The 21,611-nt window shown below is 41.4% G+C and overlaps 1 protein-coding gene across 2 annotated transcripts in view; it reads right to left on the minus strand.

Annotated features, from left to right (window-relative positions):
* Positions 1 to 1,890: 1,890 nt before the first annotated feature.
* Positions 1,891 to 21,611, minus strand: part of KBTBD8 (kelch repeat and BTB domain containing 8) — a 34,821-nt gene continuing 15,100 nt past the window's right edge. Inside the window, exons 1-4 of one of the 2 annotated variants that reach the window (XM_065642544.1) lie at positions 12,598 to 12,692; positions 10,053 to 10,263; positions 8,288 to 9,402; positions 1,891 to 5,544 (exon numbers count right to left, since the gene is read on the minus strand). In XM_065642544.1, coding sequence (XP_065498616.1) covers positions 5,081 to 5,544; positions 8,288 to 9,402; positions 10,053 to 10,263; positions 12,598 to 12,613 — 1,806 coding nt within the window. In that variant the 5' untranslated portion in view covers positions 12,614 to 12,692 and the 3' untranslated portion in view covers positions 1,891 to 5,080. Of the gene's footprint in view, positions 5,545 to 8,287; positions 9,403 to 10,052; positions 10,264 to 12,597; positions 12,693 to 21,611 lie in introns of those variants that run through there. The other variant, XM_065642546.1, reaches the window with a different exon arrangement.

The following is a 21,611-nucleotide window of genomic DNA, read 5'->3' on the forward strand; positions in this document are numbered from 1 at the left end:
CCTAACAGTTCATTACATACTAGCATATTGCAAAACCATAACATGGCACTAGAGGATTTTCCCTTATAAGTTCTTAGAGTTTTGAATAGAGCAAAGGTGCTCCAAAGGAGACAGCAGACAGGCAGACTTAGGTTAGGATGCTTTTACCATGCAGGTATTTGCTAACTACAACTGCAAACTCCATGCTGGGGATGGACAGCTTGGACTCTTAGTCGTTAATTTATTAGCAAACTCCAGAGACAGCATGAAAGTACAGCCAAATCTAGCGAGACCTGCCAGCCTAACAGCAGCCATCAGTATTTCATGGCCCCAGCGGAGCCCTTGGATGTGGAAGCGAGTAGAGAACACATATAGTTTAGTGTGTGTTGTTGAATTATTCAGCCCACTATAATAAGTTAAACGGCAAGCCTACCTCCTCTGTGCTGGCTTCATCACTTTTTCTGCTATGTCTTCAAGGGGATGCATTGCTGATTTTTAACAACTGCAGATCTGGACAGAGACACAGGGACACAAGCAGCGCCTTTGCTCTGCTGACTAATTTCTCTGGAGAAGTCTTCCCAGCAATGGGAGGCTGCAAACAGAAAAGATATCAGGATTGTCTGGTACATGTTGTTGTAGGTTGGAGAAAGGGAACTCAACTCTATGAGGAGCAATGCCACAATCACACAAAATAAGCCAGTGATTGTACACAGCGACTGGGACCCTTGGATGCTGGAACTGGAGAGCTGCTGCCTGCTATTCGGTCTGACTGGAGGGCATGTAACATTCTGAACTGGTGACCAGGAACCCGCATCTGTCAGGACAAACTCACCCAAGGTTAGGATTGTCATGCAGCAGTCTCCAGAAAGCTGGTACCACATGGCATAGCTTACAAGCAGCCTGCGACATCAGCCTGCTGCAGGGAGGGCATGGGCAGCCAACTCAGCCCAACTTACTGACCACACGTGGCAGCGTTAATCCGAGCACACACAACCACACCACACCCGCCACTAGCCCAGACTCCCCAATTGCTTCTGCTGTGACCAAACTAACCAAGTGAACAGTCTTCAAATCACACCTGGACAAGTTGATAGGTCGGGGGTGAGGGGAGGGTGGGGGAGTGGGCAGGTGGAAAAAACACCTGCAAGAACATGAGGAGGACCTTCACAAACAAGAGAACTACTCCTTGTTTTCTTGGGCTGCAATGACTTCAGCATCACCACTGAAGTCGTTAGTCTCTGAAAGGGAGCTAAGGCTCTCAAAAAGCAGAATTTACAAGCGGATGTGCCAAGCACTATCACTAGATCAGAAGCCACAAATAATGCTGGAGTTTTGCTTAAAAAGCTGGAGAAGATGAGGCCTCTCCTTCTCAGCTCTGCAGCAGACTCCTTGGCAACCAACATCACTGTGCTCTCTCCATCCCTTTTACCACCTGGGAAGTAACTTCCCTATTGAATAAGGGTGCTGGGACATTCACTACAAAGTGTTTCAGGTTTTTTCAATATACGGCATTATCAGACTGGAAAGCCCTACTTGACATTCCTGCTGGGATCTCAGCTCCAGCCAAAAGCTAGGAGGAAGGGAAGAGAAAGATGGTGTCACCTGTGTGTAAGCAAACGAGAAGTTAGACCCGAATAGCCACAAAGAATAAGACAAAAAAGCAGAAAAAAGCACCTTCCACCTCACTCAACAGCTTAGTGCTGCCTTAAAAAACCCCATGTTCATTGCATACAGCTGGGATGCACAAGCAGAAACAGAACTGAACAAGCACCGAAAAGTTATATCATTGGGTTAATTTTCAGAAATTTACTCCACTAAAATGCACACAAGAGATTTATCACAAAACCAGTTGAACTCCGTTGTATTTCAACAATAGGTTTATTTTAAGAAACATAACATGACATTAAGTAAAAATGCAAAATTGTGCAATTATGGCAAAATGTTTAAAAATCCACACATTTGCCCTCATAGGACTACAGTACTTCTTACTAACATACCTGAGCACTGAATGTTGGATGCCACTTCTAAACAGCCTCACGAACAGGGAGCTCTTCCATTTCTTGTAGAACATACACACACTGCATGTCTGGTGCACCAAAACTGCTTTTAGTTATTCTAAGTTTTACTGATGGAATCAAGTGGAAATTACAAAATATTTCCTTCTAAAGTAACTAATATTTTGGAAAAGAGATTTACACTCACGTAAGTCCTTATGATGCTAGAAATTCATTTAATAAAGGGAAATAAACAAACGCAGAAAAAATACCAAGTGGGAAAAATGTACAGATTACTGTTTAAATATTATCCGTACCTTTGGTGCAATTATTTATTTTTTCTTTTTGTGCTGTGCAAGTTTACTTAAGCCTGACTCTAAAGCAAAACTTTACCAGGAATCTGACTTTCAGCATAATGCAGAAGCATTTTAGAATTGGCAATTGTCACAGCTACATTACTGTCTCGACAAACTCCTCATGCACAAGATTTAGTATATTCTACTCCCACAGCAAGTTCCAGGATTTAGCTTTTAAACACATTACAGACTTGGATCACACCCTCAGTTTGAATGGTTAAACAGAATGGAGATCTTCGTACTTTAGTGCAGATAAACAAAATTAACAAACCTACTGCAGAATTAACCACAGCGTATTGTACTTCTATACATCACATGACCAGTCAATTGCTAACTCAATTCTATTTCATAGTTTCAAGTAATATATTGAAATTTGTTCTACTAAATAAATATAGATTGTCAAAAAGCAGCAAGTAATCTTGTAAATATTCAACCAAGCTAAAAAAAAAAAAAAGGAAAGTTACATAACACTTTGCAAAAAAAAATAAATTGTTTTACACACAAATGCAACACTGTTAGGGAGGGTGCTTCAGAAAGCTTGCAGCTAGAGGCCTACAACAGCGCAAAGAGAGCTAGCCAAGGACTAAGGATAGTTTTAAAAATGAAATTAGCTGTACTTGAAAAAACTCTCTTACTCTTGGCTATGGATATATATAAAACAGTATCCAGAAGAAAACTAAAAACAAACAAACAACAAACCTCAACACTGCTGGAAAATGCAGTCTTACCAAGAATTGTCAACTTCAACTTAAAAAAAAAATTCAGAAAAAAAAAAAATCAGGCGCTCGTATTTGAAAGAAGCGGTTTGGTGAGTCTCTGGAAGATGAGGTATGTAATGCAAAGAGGCTTTTTTTTTTCCTTTTCATTTCACAGTTTTTTGTTTGTTTTTGCCTTTTAAACATTTTGTGCAAGAATTAAGAAATAGAACCAGGCAAGTGTTTTTGTGTATTAGAAAGATTCCATCTGGGAACAGTAAGACTACATAGTAAACAAACATTATCCAAATCCTCAGCCATGCCAGGGGGATAAACAATGAGCTAAATATTTGGCTCACTGAAATATCAGCTGTTAAGCCAGATAATGGTAAGTAAGCACTTACAGCCAGCAATGGCCACTGCTGTTTCAAGTTAACTGGTTTACTTCGGTCAATTTGAGAAAATAGGGAAGAGTAAGATAACACACTCACAGCTCTGCAAAAAATAGAGCTGTAAGAAATTAAACCTGTCAAATTACAGCTGATACACATTTTAGGATTCACCTTTTCCCTTTTCAATCCAGTTTTCACTACTGAAGTAGAGGCTGAACTTTGAACTTATTTACTTCTTAAAAATAAGCTAAATGTTAAATACATAGAGAAAAGTCTTGCAATATATTGGATCCCTATTCTGTATTTGCATTTAAGATTATTTAATCCATGGACACTTATTGTTAATTTTGCTTTAATACACTGGATAATGAAGACAGCTCAGTAGTGCAAATTTTCACATTATAGATCAGAATGAAGTAGAAGGTATTTGAGAGTTTGATTGCGGGGAGAAAAGAAGAACAACTTGTAAAGTTAAGCCACACTTTTCCAAATTACTGGAGCATATGCCAACTCTGCACATAGCACTGTATTTTAGCAGAAACAGAATGAAGACCCTACACAAAAAAAAACCAAAAACCACCACCACCACAAAAAACCCCACAACTATTTTATTGAGGCCAAATCCTGTCACCATTCTGTGCAAGAACACCACTGCAGTAAAAATGTTATGTTAAAAAAGACAATATGATGACAGGACAGGGCCTGAAAACAGACACACACGCCATGAAAAATAACAGGCTGTCTTAAACAGTAGCATAAGACCAGCCCATAGCAGACAAACAAGTATTGAAAGTGTACTAGCACCATCAACTTTTGGGTTAAAGCCCTTTATGGGATGGAAAAAAGGTTTTAAGCAGTGTTAAAAAAAAAAAAAAATTTACAGCACTACATCTAAGTGGCAGAAAACAGGTGTTGGGGTTTTCCCCCCCACTATCATTAATCTCAAATTTAACAAAAATCCACAGACAGGACATGGTACAGTAATCTGAACAAGCCTCTGTCCAGGGCAAAGGTATTCCATGTTCCAATTCCAGCTTGAGTTTTTCCTCCCAAATTGTAGTGCACAAACAACATCACAAACATCTTAGCAGACTTCAAAAACAGTACAGAAAAAGATCATTATGAATCAGGATCTACCATTCCTCTATGTACTTTCAATCTAAAATTAAAACAAGCAAACGAAAACCCCCACAACTTAGTGATATTGCCTCAAATTTTACCCGTATTAAAAAAAAAAAGAGAAAAAATAAAAAAACCAAAAGTCACTTCAAAACATCTTTGACATCCTTAGCTATTAACGCTAGATTTTCTTTCACTGTAGTGCATAGTTATCCTGGCTCTTCCACCTAATTTGCTCTTACCACAAAAACACCCCTCTAGTATGACATGATTAAGTGTTACCAGAAAAAAAAAATGCTGATAATTGCACTTTGTAACCTCCTTCTCATTTCCCAGGAAAATATCAGTAAATATGAAACTGAACCAGTAATTCCCTCCCCAGACTGCAACCTTTAAAGAGCACCCATCCTCATATACAAAAAACTGTCTGTTTCAGCTTACAATAAATACTGACAGAATTTCTTTGTTTTCTTTTAAGACATGTTTTCTCTAGCATCAGATTACCACTGAAATCACTAAGGCCTGTTACTGAAAAAAACCAAAAATTAAATAACTTTCTGAAGACACTGTGGATACAATTTAGCAACAACACATTCAAAATGCCGGCCCAAATCCCAGAGCCTATCTGGAGTCTCATATACTTTTTGCCACTGGTCAGTAACCTCATCATACTGGTAGAGCGAATTTTTCCTGCTGGTTCTGAAAACATGTTCTTCAACAGTGACTTGAGTAGCTCTGACAAACAGATGGAGTTTATTTTTGAGGAGTACGAGTTTTATATACGGATTAATGGACTGATCACATGGAAAGTCTTTTTTTCGAGTCCACTTATTTTGTTCAATGTCATAGGCCTCTACGGTAAACATACGTTGATGGTTTCCACAGGTTCCAGCTATGTAGTAGATGGAGTCATTGTATACAGTTGCCAAGCCTTGGATTCTAGGCACAGTCATTGGGGTCAAAAATCCCCAGTAATCCTTCTGAGGATCATAGCAGAGAAAAAATTCCCCTGAAAAGAGAGAGGAAAAATAAAACATAACTTATGCTTCATTTCCAAACCAACAATTCTGCAGCAACTAAGCTTTCAGGTATGTTCTTCCATGGACAGAAACGGTCTAACAATTTTTAAAAGCCTTGATCCCAAAGCAAAAAACCTATCACTGTCGCCTGCTTTCTTCCAAGTGTATCACGAAAACATTGATAGCATGATTAAAAACTACAAGTTTCTATTCCAGCTGAAGTAGAGGGAACTTGAAACATATCTGAAATACAATGCTTTACATATTTCCTAGCTATCCTTTACTACTTCTAGACCATGCTTCAAAATCTGGGACCAAACATTTCAAGACTACAACTTTGAAATATCTGAAGTATTTGTTTTGTTCTTTAACATCCTCACAACATGTCATCTGCAGACTGTGGAGTCTCAGAATTCAGTACTTGAAAGTTGTTGGATCTGAGCAAATAATTGTGTCTTGTACTACACACCAATTTTGAAGCTATTTGTATCAGGTGGCTGGGTTACATATTTAGGATGATTTGCTTAAAAGGAAGCCAGGTGAATACTTGCCACTGATTCATCGTTAGTTTTGTGATTAGGTTATAAAACACCTCTTCTGTGGACTGCACAGTGTAGTATCTACAGACTTTAGGTAACGGAAGCTCAGATGACTGAAAGCTCACGCTTTGCAAACTGGAAAAAAAGGACACGGAAAAGACCACCTTGTCTTTTGTAAAGCCAAAACAAGAAAGGCCTAACATTTGCCAAATATTAGCATAATTCAAATAATGTATAATTTCACACAGCTTTTTAAAGATTTTGACCAAGCTGCTGTGTAACTGAACACCTCAAGTATAACAAAGAATACAGAAATAATACAGTAAATTGAGTGGAACATAGCCTAAGAGATTAACTCTTGCAGATAATACATCTTTTGATCATTCACTTTTGTTCCACAGTGTAATCTCCTGTGACTGACACTTGCATTTCATTGGCATTTTAACACTCTCATTAATCCTTATTGACTACTTCAAATTTATGAGCTTTCTCTAGAACAATTATTGAAAGTTATCTTTTTTGTACTACTTCAGTGCAACTCAATCAAGGTTTTACCTAACACACTCAAATAGAAAAGTTGCCTTAATTCCAAATAACACAACTCTTTATAATTTGCTTGCTTATTTAGGCGAGCATAGAGTTGTCATTTAAAACAATGAAGCACCGAATTAGTGCAGGTAAAATTTGTAAACAGGACGCACTCTTATTCTATAGGTTATAATATCCACTTTTTAGCAGTTCTAAGCAGAATTTAAAGCATGAGCAAATACTCTACTAAGTTAATATTCCTTTTTAACCATCTAAAGCAGATAACTGACCCAATAGAAGAGAAAGATTGCGAAAACGTGCCAACATAACAGAATTATTTAAAGCCACAACCAGAGCCAAACCTGACACTGAAACAATGAAAGAAAAAAAACTCTGCAAATCACGCAGAAGCGCACCAACCTTACCAAGTAGAAGGAACATGAAGTCACAAAATCAGGTTGATTTCTTCAGTAAATAACAACGACCTTACAGTATTCTCTGTCCTGTTTGTCCTGTGATCCAGCTTTGTATAGAGAACGACCCAAAGAGGGAGCTGGTATGGATCTAAGACCCCAACTTCTGCAGGTGTTTACAGAGGTGGCCCTTAGCAAAACATAACCGAGACACACCCTCCTCCTTTCTTTACACTTCTTGTGACTCCTACTACAGCCTCACAGACCAGTCTCAGCACTTCTAAGTGCAGACTGCTATATGGCTCATGCAGACATACATTTTATATAAGATCTCCATAAATAAAATAAAAGGAAGAATAAATTATTTGACCCATTCCCATAACGATCCTTTTTATTCATTTAAGAATCAATATCTAATACACCAATCAGTCTGATCATTTACTGGAAGAAAGGATGTAAAGGCAGTACTATAGTTACTGACCAAAGAAACAAAGTTAACTAGAAAGCAATAAACCATCTTTCTTAGTTACCAGGACAACTTCAAAAAGCAGGTTAGGGCAGGGAACGAAGACCTTGAATGGTTAATTTACAAGTCACCAAGAATACAGACACCAGGAATCTTCACAGGTTTAGCTAAATAAAATGCAAAGTGCTTTTTTCAAAGGACAATTTCTTCAACATCAGTACATTTCACCCAGATGAGAAAGATTAAATAAAGAATTTCCATAGTAAAATTTAATACTATGTTGTTGATTTAGAACACCAAAACTGCCATTTGTACAGTAACTCAATACTACAACTTAGTGACACATTCCCAGGGCAGGAGAACTCAAGTTGCACCAAGGGAGGTTTAGACTGGATATTAGGAAAAAAATTCTTCACAGAAGGGGTTGTCAGGCACTGGAATAGGCTGCCCAGGGAAGTGGTGGAGTCACCATCATTGGAGGGGTTTAAAAGGCATTTAGATGAGGTTCTTAGGGACATGGTTTACTTTGAGAGGTAGGTTATGTTTGGACTCGATGATCCTGAAGGTCTCTTCCAACTGAAATGATTCTATGATTTTAATTGAAGCAGAAACCTCACTCTTCCTCACCCACCACTCTCCCTAGCTTTCCTCCCACCTGTTGCCCCAGGGCGCTCCTTAAATGTCCAGGAAACTCAGGTTTCCTAAGGCGCTTAAGAGAGCATAGGCAGTCAGATTGAACAACCCCCACTTCCAGGAAAACACCATGTAGTCAGTCAAACCACCTTACCCTGTAAAACATAGATGTTATCCTTATATTCCACAGCACTATGAAACTCCATTGCTACTGGCATCGGACAGACAGCTGTCCAACAGTTCTCTCGGCTGTCATAACACTCCACAGACTTGAGTGAGTTTCGCCCGTCTCCTTCATAAACGCGACCACCTATTGCATACAGTTTACCACAGCAATGAACCAATTTGCAGCCTATTCTGGCTCGCAACAAAGGAGCTTTCGGAATCCACCTATTGCCAGAGTGATCATACATCCAAAAATCACTCTCTGCTCTGTGGTCAATGGAGACCTCGCTGCTGCTTGGTCTGTAACCACCCGCAATATAAATATCATTATCAGGAGATACAAGAATTCCAACCTCTCTCAAGTCATTTGGTGGCTTGCATAGTTTAAACACTCTCCCTGTGACCGAATCTAAACAAGGCACTGTTTGCTTCTTTCCTGAGTGTTTGTGGGCAGCATCAAAGCATATGATCATTTCAGAAGCGGTCATTCCAAGCCGTTGTGTATAGCCATTGGCACTATGTTGTCCCTTTTGTACACAGCTTTTGGCCATAGCCTGTGCAAACATGGGAGGGATTTTCTCTAAAAATGTCTCTTCCAACAGAGGCATACGGATGCATTTGGCAAATATTTCCGGAAGGTGCACTTCTCTCTTATTTTGTTCATGCTCAAACCACCTTATAATGCTGTCATAAACATGTTCTTCTTTGTCTACATTTAAATCATCACTGTCGAGTATACTTATCAGTTGGTCTTTTCTCAACTGAAGAAACTCTTGCTCTTTGGTGACACTCAGAAACTTTTTACGAATGTAGTCTTGTGATCTGTCTTTGAGTTCTTGATGACCATAGTGATCAGCAAAGATAAACACCCCAATGGAGTTCTGTGGGTCCAAATGACTGATCATATATTTAGCACACTGGTCTTGTATGGAAGGGATCTGGAAGATACTAGCTGCAGTGAACAAAGCTTGAACGTTGGCCTCTGTCAGCATTACTCTGGAGGTATATGCATAGTTCAATACTAAATGCATTGACTCTGCTTCAACACCAACGATTCGGACTTCTTTCTGGGTACTCTCTGTAAGGCCGCTAGTGAACATAGATCTACAAAAGAAAAATATTTAGCAGTTTATTTGTAATTACCTTCTAACAACAGGTATAATAAAATTATGTTGTACAACTAATCCAAATGTGTTTGCCCTTGTATCAGCACAAATACATTTCTCATTGATGTTACACTGCCCTGTTTGGGTACCTAAATTTAAGACCAGTTCTAGACTTACTGAAACAAAAGTGGCAAGCTGGAATTTCTTGCTTAATTATCTCATTAACCCCATATTAAAATTCACTCAGTTTACACACAAAGCTCTTGACATATCCAAGTCTTTGCACTCAACTTTCAACATGTTATTTCATGTGCATATTCTAGCATGCTAGAATATATAACTTTAAAAGGAAACAAGTAATTTAACACTGCTGTTACTGTATCCAAGATACCCTCATACTGGAGACATTTTTGTTTGTTTCTTTTTAAATAATGTCTCATTTTCTCCAATTAAACTCTCATTTGATAAACAGACACTGCTTAACGCGTAGATCTTAAGAAAACAATAATCTTTACTTACTAGGTGCACTATACTATCGATAATTACAAGGATTATTAGTATAGGTGTGATTTTTTTTAAAAATTTATTTTAATGAAAATAACTTATAATTCTGCTTTTGATCACCACTAGAACAACGGACTGTTGTACCTGAAATAAGGACTGATTGCAGCAAGAACATTCCTATGGCAGGAGAATGTTTTCCCATGATCCACTTCCACTACGATGTCTGTCAGTTGTCCTTCATCGTACATGGTTTTAAGCTGTTGAAGAATACTACAGGCATGGAAGGGGTCCATTCCACTGCTGACTGTGTTTGAAGAAGGAATTCCGTTCAGTGTTTGTGAAAACTTACTTGGTTCTACAAAGCAAAATTGGAACTGTTTAACAAAAAGCAATAAACAACTCACTCCTGAACCCCCCCGCCCCCAAACCCACGTGCATACAGAACTAGCACAAATGAATATTCCATCCTTCCTCACTGTCACCATCCACCAACAGCAAATCTAACATTTTTAAGGGTGAGTAAAGATATAAAGACACAAAGATACCATATTTTTTTCCTTTTCCCAATGTACATGTAGGTTACTATTAACCTGTAAAATTATATCCATTAATATTACAGAAAAAAATAATATCAATAGTTCACATTTTTTACATATTCCATGGGAGAGGAGAAATTAAGTGAAGAATCACAAAGCTTACTGACTTATAAAATGGGAAAAACAAAGAATGCAGAAGAATAAAATAAGCCCCCAACCCACATCACCATTACGCAAGTCCCTATGTACGTACTTAACTTTACACTGAAAGAGGAACTGGTTACTGACTTACACAAGTGATGGTTCATAGCATAGACTCATGAAAAAACAGGCATACAGTAAACATGTTGAGCAACAAACTTAAATTCACATAAGCTTGTACATACAGTTACATGTTTTTATTTACAAATAAAATACAAATACCGTTTAAAATTACTCAGGTACGAAGGAGCTCGCATACCACTGTGAAAACATATGAAGTGGAGCATATGCTTCCAAGGAATGTGATATGCCTAATGAAGTAAATCCCAAAGTGAAAATTGAGCAATATGTTTCGTAATAGCAACAAATTTTTTACGCAACAACCACAAAGGAGAGCTCAAAAGAAAAACATTAGGCGGTAAGAGCTGCAAATCAGGTAAAGCTGCTGACTCCAACAGAGAACGCTTCCAACAAATTTTGGTCAACAAAAAGGGGCAAAGAGGATAGCAAACAACAATGCTGATGACGAACAGGAGATTTAAATTCTAACTCTCAGTGATATACAGTAGTTACAGTTTCTCTTACTCAGAATTCAGACACAGCTTTGAGCACAGCCACAATTAAACCAGGAGGGATCTGCTGTTGGACACACATTTCCCATGGCAGGCTTTGGGCTAAATATTGTCTGTGTCTCTTCAAAGTACTGCTAGGAAACATCTTCAAAACAGGGTGGTTGTTTTGTTTTTGGGTTGTTGTTGTTGTTTTGTTTTTTCAAATACAATAGTAACTACTGAAAGGTAAGATCTACAACAGGGGACTTTACCACAGTAATTGAACTCCGACAATCAAAACTAACCAATCATTAGGGAAAGGGAGAATTTGTACTTGTACTTGTTCAGAAACAACATTAATCACTAGTGAGCAAATTTAAAGTAAATAATACTCTGCTAGATTGGCTCCAAAGCATCCTACCTAGCAAAGCTTTGATGTAGCTACGGATGCAGAAAAGTTTCATTTACTTTCCAACAGTGAAAAAGATGCAAAATAGTTGTTTTCCGACCATATCAGTCACTTGCGCAATGAGCACGTGTAATCAAGGCAGCTTTCAATGCTAGAATAGATACTCATCCCTGTATTCCAGTTTTTCTATTTGAGCCTTGACACTATGCCCATTACAGCTCTCACCCCATAAAGCCTTCCCAGTCACTTTCATCAGCTTCATTTTCTCACTCCTACACTAAGCATCTTTTTCCTCTATTAATATTACTCTCACTTGCACCTCTCAATTTGAACTCTGTTCCTCCCAGACATCACCCAAAGTTCTCTCCACGTTAATTTCTCAGACACCCCTCTCCTCACCACTCCCCACATATCCAGCTTCACAGGAGCCTTTCATCATGGACAATGCTGCCCCTCCTTCAAACAGACCACAGTACGGGGGTGTCCCTCGCAAGGAAACCCTCCTTCCACCCTCACAAAGCACAGTACCACTGCACGGTATTGCTCTCTCCCCATTACAGTCCCTCACCCAGGCGTCCTTTTATCTCACACCCCTGACCCCCCCGCCCCAGACACTCTTCTCTGCTGTCGTCTTCCCCATCTAGAAACGACAACCCACACCGCAGGCCCCTCATCCAAGCAGCCCTGTCCCACCGGGCCTCCAAGGGCCCATCCACCCACCCCAGGGCCCACCACAGTCACCCCTCAGCCCAGGGGCACCGAGCACCCCCCCCTCACATGGCGCTCCCCACGGACACTCCCCGCGGGGCACTCTCCCCGACACCCCTCAGCAGAGAAGCCCCCACACCCCCCTCTACATCCCCCTCCCGGAGACACCCCTCAGCGCACAGGCCCCGACACCCCTCAGCAGCGCCTTCTCCCGGGCGCCCCACCCCACAGGCCGCTCCCCCGTTCAGCCCATTCCCCCGCCTCGCTGGCCCGGCCGCACCGACCTCCTAACGCTGCCATTCTCGGGGCCCCGCTCCGGCAGCGGGAGAGGGGGGCGGCCCGAAAGGAAATGTCACCGGCGCCGCTTCCCCTGCGCCGCTTCCTCTCCGCTCCGCGCTTACTCCCGCGGAAGCCAACCCCGCTCCGCGCACCCCCCAACCTGGGGCACACCGATTGGCCGCCGCCCCCGCGGCCTGCCGGGAAATGTAGTGCAGGAGCCCGCTGGCGCCCCGCCCCTGGCGCGCAGGGCATGCTGGGAGCTGTAGTTCGCCCCGGGCGGGCCGCCTGGGAGTTGTAGTTTCCAGGGGGCGGCAGGGCCGGCCGGCTCTGCCCGTTGCCTAGCAACGAGGAGGCGGGCGCCTCAGGGCGGAGCGGCCATTTTGGGGCCCTCAGGCAGGGGCTGCTGAGCGGCGCTCAGCACCTTGCCGCACGCTGCTCCCCTTTCGAGGGGCACCCAGCAGAAACAGCCTCTCCATATAAATAAATCTGCTCCGATTTCTGCTTTCTCAGGCCTTGCGCTGCCTCCCTCCGGTCCTCACTAGCCTGCACCTCCTGGGGCAAACCTCCCGAAGGGCATCAGGGGGTCACCCAGGAGCCGGCTGCCCAGCAGGATGGGCAGAGCAGCCACCACGGCCATAGCTGGAAAACAGGCAGACAAGGGGAAAAAAAAAGCCTGCTGTCATCCTAATGCTGTCCTGCAGCCACCACGGCCATAGCTGGAAAACAGGCAGACAAGGGGAAAAAAAAAAGGCCTGCTGTCATCCTAATGCCGTAAGCACATGGTCAGGGGCAGGGCAGTATCTGGATGTGAAATCCAGAGTTTTGCAAGGCTGAATTGACTTTTTATGAAAAACATATAATAAGCTACTTAGTCTGAAGGCTCATCATGCCAGGAGTCTTTTTATTTTTCCTGTGTCTGCACCCCCAGCACAGTGTGGCCAGCCAGCCCAGCCGTGCCAACCCGACACAGAGAGCAGCTGAATGACTCCTGCAGACAAGCAACCATTTTGTTGCCAATGACCTTTACTATCACAAAGCACGTTTTTCTCCATCCCGGAGATCAAGTGGCTGATAGTCACCGGCTTTTCCAGTTTTCTGCGGCAACTGGCCACTGGTTTCATTCCTGGTAACTGAGTCATTATCAGAAGTTTGCTGTGGAAGACCTTTTTTTTTTTTTCCTTCTTTGCAAAATGCAGTTAATGAAAGGATTAAATACTGGAAGCATTCAGAAGTCCGGTATATTTTTCTGGTTTTAATCAACATGCAGTTAATACAGCTTTTAGCCGTGAAGTTTGTTTTCTTAAAAAAAAAATGCAGACAAAAATGAATTTAAATAAGATTTTTAAAATATATTTGTGTTAAACTCTCAGAAATAAAGTAGCATGGGTACATTACCAATGCGGTAAAGCAGATGAATTTAAAGGTGAGAATAATACCACTCAGTGCCACCTGACTGCTCCTGCTGTGGTTTTGCTTTCACTTGTGAAGCAGAGCTTGTCCCTGCTTTGGCAATTATCAGTGGTGTCCAGGCTGCTGTCGATAATAACGCTGCACAACACAGGAGCAATAGGGACCCTGATGAAGGAGGTGTAAAAGAAAATAGAACTTCACGTCTGCAAATCGATTCTGCAGTTTTCCAATTTCCCCATTCAGCAATGGCACGGCCTGTGAAATTGTCCCCAGAAATATAAAATGAAGGGAAGGAAAATACCTCCATTCTTACCTTTTAGCAAATGACATTGCCTGATACAGTTCATTTCCTTCAGTGTGGACACTTAGACCAGGCGGGATTAGCGTTCAAAATGCAGAAGCGAAATGGAGAATGTTTTTTAGTATAGATAATGCATTGAAGCGGTACTTGGGAGCACAAGCTTTTCTTGAAATATCTTACCTTTGTAAGGTTTTTGGTGAAGCAGATAAATTGCCATACAAACACGTTTAAATATTTTTTAAGAGGCATTGATATCAGCACTTTTCCTTAGCCTGAAGTCTTTCTCAAGTGTAAACTGCCATCATCCACTCACCTCTCTGGAAACCTTCATTAGCACTCCCCAGCACTCAAGATTTAGCACAGCATCGTGCTCCTGTGGAAGTCCAGGAATCAGGCTTTTTCACCCAGCTCTGCATATTATTTGCTGGACCTCTCAGGTGCTAAACGAAAAGCATGTTGCCTGTGCAAGTTGCTCTGGAATCTGCATTGCACACAGACAGCCGAATCAGTTCTTTCCGAAATTACAGGATGCTTAGTGAATTCCAGCTCCCTTTCCTTCTGCTGCACCCTTTTCTTCTGTCATTGTTTTGCCTCAGAAGCGATGCAGGCCCAGTATTTGAATGTAGAACGACAAGTCACAAAATTGAGTTCTTGGCTTGGTGCTTACACTAATTTACTGCATGCTGTCAATCAAATAATTTGATTTCATGGATTTTGCCCTCCCAGGAGACAATGAGGAGCTGTGAAGCTGTTAGAGATATATTGATGTAAAATCCTCATCAATATTAGAGTATTTTTTTGGTAGCGTGGTTTTTTTTGTTTGGTTGGGGGTGGTGGGGGGGGCCGATGTTTGTTTTCAGGTGCTATTTTGTGTTTGTTGTTTTTGTTTTGGGTTTGCTTGTGGGGTTTTGTTTTGTTTTTTATTCTTCTGGCCAGCAATGCACTGAAAGTGATGATACCACTTTAAGATTTTGCGAGAATCCAAAATGTCCTGGTTACTGAGGGCCTGGGATGCTCTCACTTAGGCTTTAATTTCACACCTACTTTAGCACTCCTGCAGATACAGTTTGAAAACATATGGCTGAAAACAGTTGATGGAGAAAGGGGTTTTGCCCATTGGATATTCCAAACGTTCAAAACCAAAAATGAAATAATGTTGACCGAGAAGGAACACAGAGTCCACGTCTGTCTTTTGTAAGTGATTAGAAACATTGCCCCACTCATGAACTCAGAGCTGGCACTGCTTGTTCTGGGATTCTTGCCTTCAAAATAAAGAACGTCTTTGTCATGGGCCCGAACAAGAAAAGAAGGGAAGAAAAAGTTTCAGGAGAAACTGAGCAAATTACACACTTTTTCAGATTTGAGAACTTAGAAAACACCAGGAAAAAAAAAAAGTTTGAACAAACAAGGTATTGAAAATGTTTCCCTTCTTCATTAGAACTAGATAACAAGTTAATTAGGAAACTGTGGTTCATCTACCTTCAAATATAGGGATCAAGAAAGCATCATATTTTCGGCAAATTGTCAGTTTGGGTCATGTGGTAGGGAACTGCCCAAACCATCCCCAGTGCTCTTGCTACACAAGAGATGATGCACAGAGCTCTTCTGGAGGATCCAGCTCTTGCTACACAGCATTGGGCAAGACTTTTCATGTTTACTTGTGACAACAAAATGAAGATACTAAATGCAACCGGACCAGAATTTACAGAAAAATATAAATAAGGGTTGGCTCAAGCAGCTTTGAAAGGGAAAAATTTTTGAGAAGTGCAGGGCGTCATGAAATGAAGGGCCAACCTACTCCCCACACACACACTCCACATGGTCCAAACAAAGGAAAGTACAGTTTATAGAAGCTTGACAAGACTTTTAAGTTTTTCACATCAACTTTTTTGAATGGTCACTTTTTTCCATTAATCTCTTGGGTTTAAAAAAATAAAAAAACCCTCACAACTTTGATTTCCATCAAAATTGTTTAACTATGAAATTTAAATACTATTAAAGAAAATCTTAATATTACTTGCCATCTACCAAATATGTCTCAATTACTAATGTTTACTGGTCTTTAGTTATTAGTGTTAATTTGCACTGTGAATCTGTGAGAAGTAACACAGCTGATAAAACTGCACTCTGAAAACCCCTCATATTTTAATTGGAAACATCTTGATATTCACTGTGGAGCAACCTAACCTTGCCTTTAATGCATAAAACTCCGCTCATTTTCTGCAATTCTGTCACCAAGGGGCACATTAATTTAGTCGCACAATAATACATCGATACATTGATTGAGGCGGAGGTTTTTTGGTTAGTGTCTCCCAGAAATCATGCATTTCTTGCAGAATCTTTCAAAAGACACTTCTCGCTGCAGTTTAAGTAGGGGGAATTGCGGATCATTAGGGGAAGTTGCCCTTCAAAGCCAATCAATCCTGCCATACCGCGCACAGCGGGCTTTACAGCGGAATAGAGGGAAGACTGGCAGGGGGCAATTAATGGGGCAGATATCAAAGTGCCTTTTCTGATTACCCCATACCGCACAGTGGATTTGGCCTTGCTGAGACAGGATGGTAGAAACAAGAACCCTGATGAGATATGGCTCTGCTAATGTCAAGAAGTGCCACTTCTGAGCAGCAGGAACAACTTCATTGAAAGCAGCTGTTGTTTTGGAGGACATGTGCACACACACGGACATAGTTCTTCCTCCCAAAGCGTTTAACCTTTCTCTTGAGGCTGACTGAAATCACACAGCTAATCCTTCCTTAATCTCAGAATGACAGGCTCTACTGTTTTCAAGCAAGTCCCGAAAATCTAGGTGACTGGCGTTGTTTAGGTGACGTGACAGTGATGTATTCTGCAGCAGTCACTTTAGAACAAAATACCCATTCACCCACTGTCAACATAAAGTTTCACAAGAACAGTTGGCAATTACTAGGAGCCTGACAGAAAAGGCTGGGGTGCCTGCACAGAGGTGAGAAATCCGTGCTCTGCTGGGTCTGCGCTGCACAGAGGACAGAAAGAGAAGATTCAGTAAGTTTGGTCCCAGAGAATCCCCATTTTTCAGCAGACACAACGAAACAGCAATAGCAAAAGAAATGGTCCTGCCTGACTCACAGCAGACTCAGAGTTCTAATTTCTCAGGTCGCTAATCGTATTTTTATGAAGACCCCTCCGTAACACACCAGGACCCTTGAGCTCCTCGTGGCTGTGTTCAAGGTGTGCATCAGAGCCCCAGCTGCCCACAGAAATCATGGCACTACCAGAGCATTCACTGGCACTGAGTTAACTCTCGCCTCTTTGCAGGGAAACTTTATGTCAGTATTTCGTGCACATCTGTGCATGTTTAATTTCTTATTCCTAAAAGCCATGTTTGAAAGCACCGCTTAAAAAAATAACTGGCTTCCCAGCGATTTGGAGCAAACATTACATATCAAACCCAGAGTCTCCAAAATATGTCTTGCCAGCAAACATGACCCATATCCCCCAGGCTTCTTGGCCACTCTGTAAAACAAACCACACAGAAAGGGGGAATACGCCCCTTCCAGAGCAGAAAGAGATGCAGTTCTGATCTTGTCCCTAGGACTGCATTTTGGCAAGTAGTTTAATTTCATCTTCAACCCCTTTTGGCTACCTCTTCTCTACTTCCAGAGGGCCCCAACCAAACAGATCCCTGCAATGGTGCAAAAGGTGACAACAGAGAAGAAAAATGACTTCTCACTGCTCCTTCTCCATTCATTTTTGCTTCCACTTACCTGTGTGTGTGCATTATTAAAACTCAGCAGCCTGAATAGAAAAACCCATACAGACCTCCAAAGAAATAGGTCATTGATGACCTGGCCAGCTCCAACAATTAAGACCTGGAACTTCAATGCACTGATGTAGACATAAACTGATCCAGCTGCTAGTCAGAATGGGATTCCACCACAGGGAAAGGTGCTGACACTTCCCAAAGAGTGCAGGTGGCTAGAGACAGCAGATATAAAGCAACCTCTTCTGCCTGGAACAAACCAAGAAAATTAAAAGCAAAGTAGTTTTCTTTCTTAATTGGGGAAGCTTGCATAGCTGCAACCAAATGTGTTTCTTTTTAGGGAGAGGATGATAAACTTGAATCATTCAACACCATCCTACATCCCTGGGCTATTCCGAAGTCATCACTCAGAGCTGCTGTGTTTTTCAGTTCTTTCTCTCTTCAGTAACTTTTGTGTGTGTGTGTGTTTGAAAGAACTTGGATATGGAAAAGACAATCCCTGAAGCTGCAACAATCTCTTCCCTTCATATTTCAGTCTGGAAAACACTGGAAGTTTAATACACTGGAGTTATTTTCATAACTCAGAAGGCCTGCTGCTTAAAAAAAAAAAAAGGTGTCTCAGACATCCAACTTTGAATGGCCATTTGTGAGTCAATACTATCTAACAACAGGATGGGGCAGCGTGATGTTACAGACCCATTCACTGAGTGCAGAAACGTAACAACCATAAACAAATGTTATCCTTGAAAGGGTAATTGATAGTGTGAATATTTTTATAAATGCCCTTGTATTTGCCTTTTTTTAAATGAGGCAAGCCCAATGTGTCAGCCTTCATAAGGAAATAAAAACCTAATATCATGTCTTAAATTTAAGTAATGGGCTGCAAGACAGATGTCTCGTCACCTGCCCTTATCTACTTGACCCACCCAAATTCAACTGCATGATTTGTATTCCATGGATTCAATTTGGAATATTTGACTATTTATGGATTAAATAATGTTTGACTGTTTACCTATTTTTGGGCACTGGCAATTTTTATTTTGTGTTTGTGGTTTTAGAGCCTTTTCTCCTTGCAGTCAATAGCTTTATTACTGAATGGAGGGACACTGAGCTGAGGTCCAGGGAAAATGCCTAGTCTGTTATTGACTGTAAAAGTGTATTTAATGGTTATGTATTAAAAAGAATGAAAGGTTATTTCCTCTAAAACCTCTGTGCAACAGAATAAATCAGATAAATGGAAGCCAGACAACGGGTGGATTCCTAGAAATTATTTGCAAATACTATATTAGAATATGCAAGAGGGAAGATGACTCATTCTGGAATCTGAAGCAGTAAGAAGGACAACAGGGTTTTCCCCCATTTGACCCCCACCCTCCCCGAAATAAAGTCATACGGGTTTTGTTCACTAATTCTTTTGCCAAGTAAGACTATGTCTAACTGCAGCCACTCAGCTTTAATCTGGCCCAAGGAGATTCTGGCAGCAGTAAAGCTGCAGTGATGCCAGCTGTAATACAGACCAGCCACCCATTTAGGCTCCAAAACCTTCCATGATTAAGCTGCTCTTGGGTCCCTGGGCTGGTCAAATTTTAGCTGCACGCACCTCTGAAGCGGAGGAACCGTTCCAAACCAAATTCTTTTTAGCATCTTCATTTCTCCTCTAAAAGTCTGTCTTGATGATATATGGAAAATAATTGCTAGTTTAAAGGGCCATTTCGAGAACTGCCTTTTTGAAAATCCCGACACATGTTACAGCTTTAAAGCCTGGAACAATGTTCCTTATACAAGAGGCCTTGAACTCTCTCTGGGCAGACCACTTTCCTATCCTCTTGGATGGAACACTTTCATATCCTCAAAGCTCACATATTTCGTGGTAATAAGCTGTGGGATTTAACTGTGTTGAGACAACATGCCTGCTCTTTAACCTAGTAGAACAAAGAACAACTTTCCAAGCAAAAATAGTTAAGATAAAATGGTTCATATGATATTTGGAACTGGTGGGGCATTCACTTTTTAGCTATCGGGGGCAAAGTGGAAGGGTTTTCAAGAATTCAGATTTCTTAAATTCGGCTAAGAATTACACTGAGTATCACTGTATATTGACTACTGAACTTTCCTAGGCTTGTTGGATAAATAGATTGTAAATTGACATACAAATAAAAGTAGAAGTTCATACAAAAATAATTGTATTATCCTGCCGTAACATCCATTCACATTTAAACTTAATTCTTTCGATCTGTCACACAAATTTAAGAACAACTACCAGAGACCATATTGGAGTCAACACCCAGGATTCTTATTTGTCAGGCTCAAGATAGGACCGTGCTGTGCTGAAATGCAGAAATTGCTGGCTGTTGTGCCCCTCAACCTTTTATTCTCTATTCAGCACCCATCTGAGCCTCACACAACCGTTTCTGTTTCAACCATGTGAGTTTTCACAGTCTGACCTCTGTAGGAGGAAAGTCAGAAACAAATGAGAGGTCAGCCATCTGGAATTAGCTGTATCTTAGAGAAATTGTGACCAGTGTCACTTACTGGGGCATCACATGGTAAAAGACATTTGCAAAATCCATTAACTGAGTAAAGAAGGGAACTGCAAGGTCTGCCAAGAGACTGCACAGCCCGTGAGCCAAGACAATGATCTGGCGTATGGGGGAACTTCTGCTTTTAAGGCCACATCTCAAATGACTACACTTACTATTTTTTAAGTAGCACATTGGTGCTAGGTCAGATAACCAAATGAAGCAATCTAACCCCTTTAACTGGGATTCTGATGCCTGTCGTTTTGTTCTATGGATAATTGTTATTACATAAAGTACTTCTTTGCATCGCACGTGCCCAACAATGGACAGATGTTCCATACAGTACAGTTTCCCTGCCTCATCCCTGAACAGGGCATTCAGCACATGCACAGGTAAAACACAGCCTGACCTAGGGCCTGATTCACTATTTTTTTCCAACCTTTGAATGCACTCACCATAAAACAAGTGGCATCGGCCTGGGTTACATGCCAGGTGAGCCTAGAAGGACATACAGTTCCCATAGGAGACCTGAGATGGCCACAGTGGAGATCAGCAAAGCACTCACCCTGGAGGATCCATCACTGCAAGAAAAAGTGCAGATGTGTCCTCTTAAGTGTGAATGTGCCTTCAAAACTGAACTTGCCAATCAGCCAGAAAGCAAGCCTTCAGACATGCCTGCAGGTATGGTGTGGCCAGCTCGGCCCTGAATGCCCATCAGCTCCTTGGGTGATCTTCAGGCCGTCTCTACCAACTCCTCAGCAGCGTTCCTCCACCTCCTGGGAAGTGGTCTTTGTGCCCCAAACAAAGTGGAAGGCAAAGCTTGTCAGCAGCACAAGGAGCATGGGAATTGAAGGGCAGGATGAATGAGTTCAGACATTTTCAGATCCCGCACGCTTTCTTGTCATAGGCATGAAAAACGCGCAGAGCTCAGTTGTTTTACTAATCATAGCAATAATATAAATGCTAGAAGGGAAAGTGTAACGTCACTTTCTTCTTGTAGAGACTTCTAATTTCTTGCATGTACTGTGCAGACAAGATCTCAGGGTAGTC

Source organism: Caloenas nicobarica, chromosome 11 (assembly GCF_036013445.1).
Source record: "Caloenas nicobarica isolate bCalNic1 chromosome 11, bCalNic1.hap1, whole genome shotgun sequence".
Taxonomy (NCBI): Eukaryota; Metazoa; Chordata; class Aves; order Columbiformes; family Columbidae; genus Caloenas; species Caloenas nicobarica.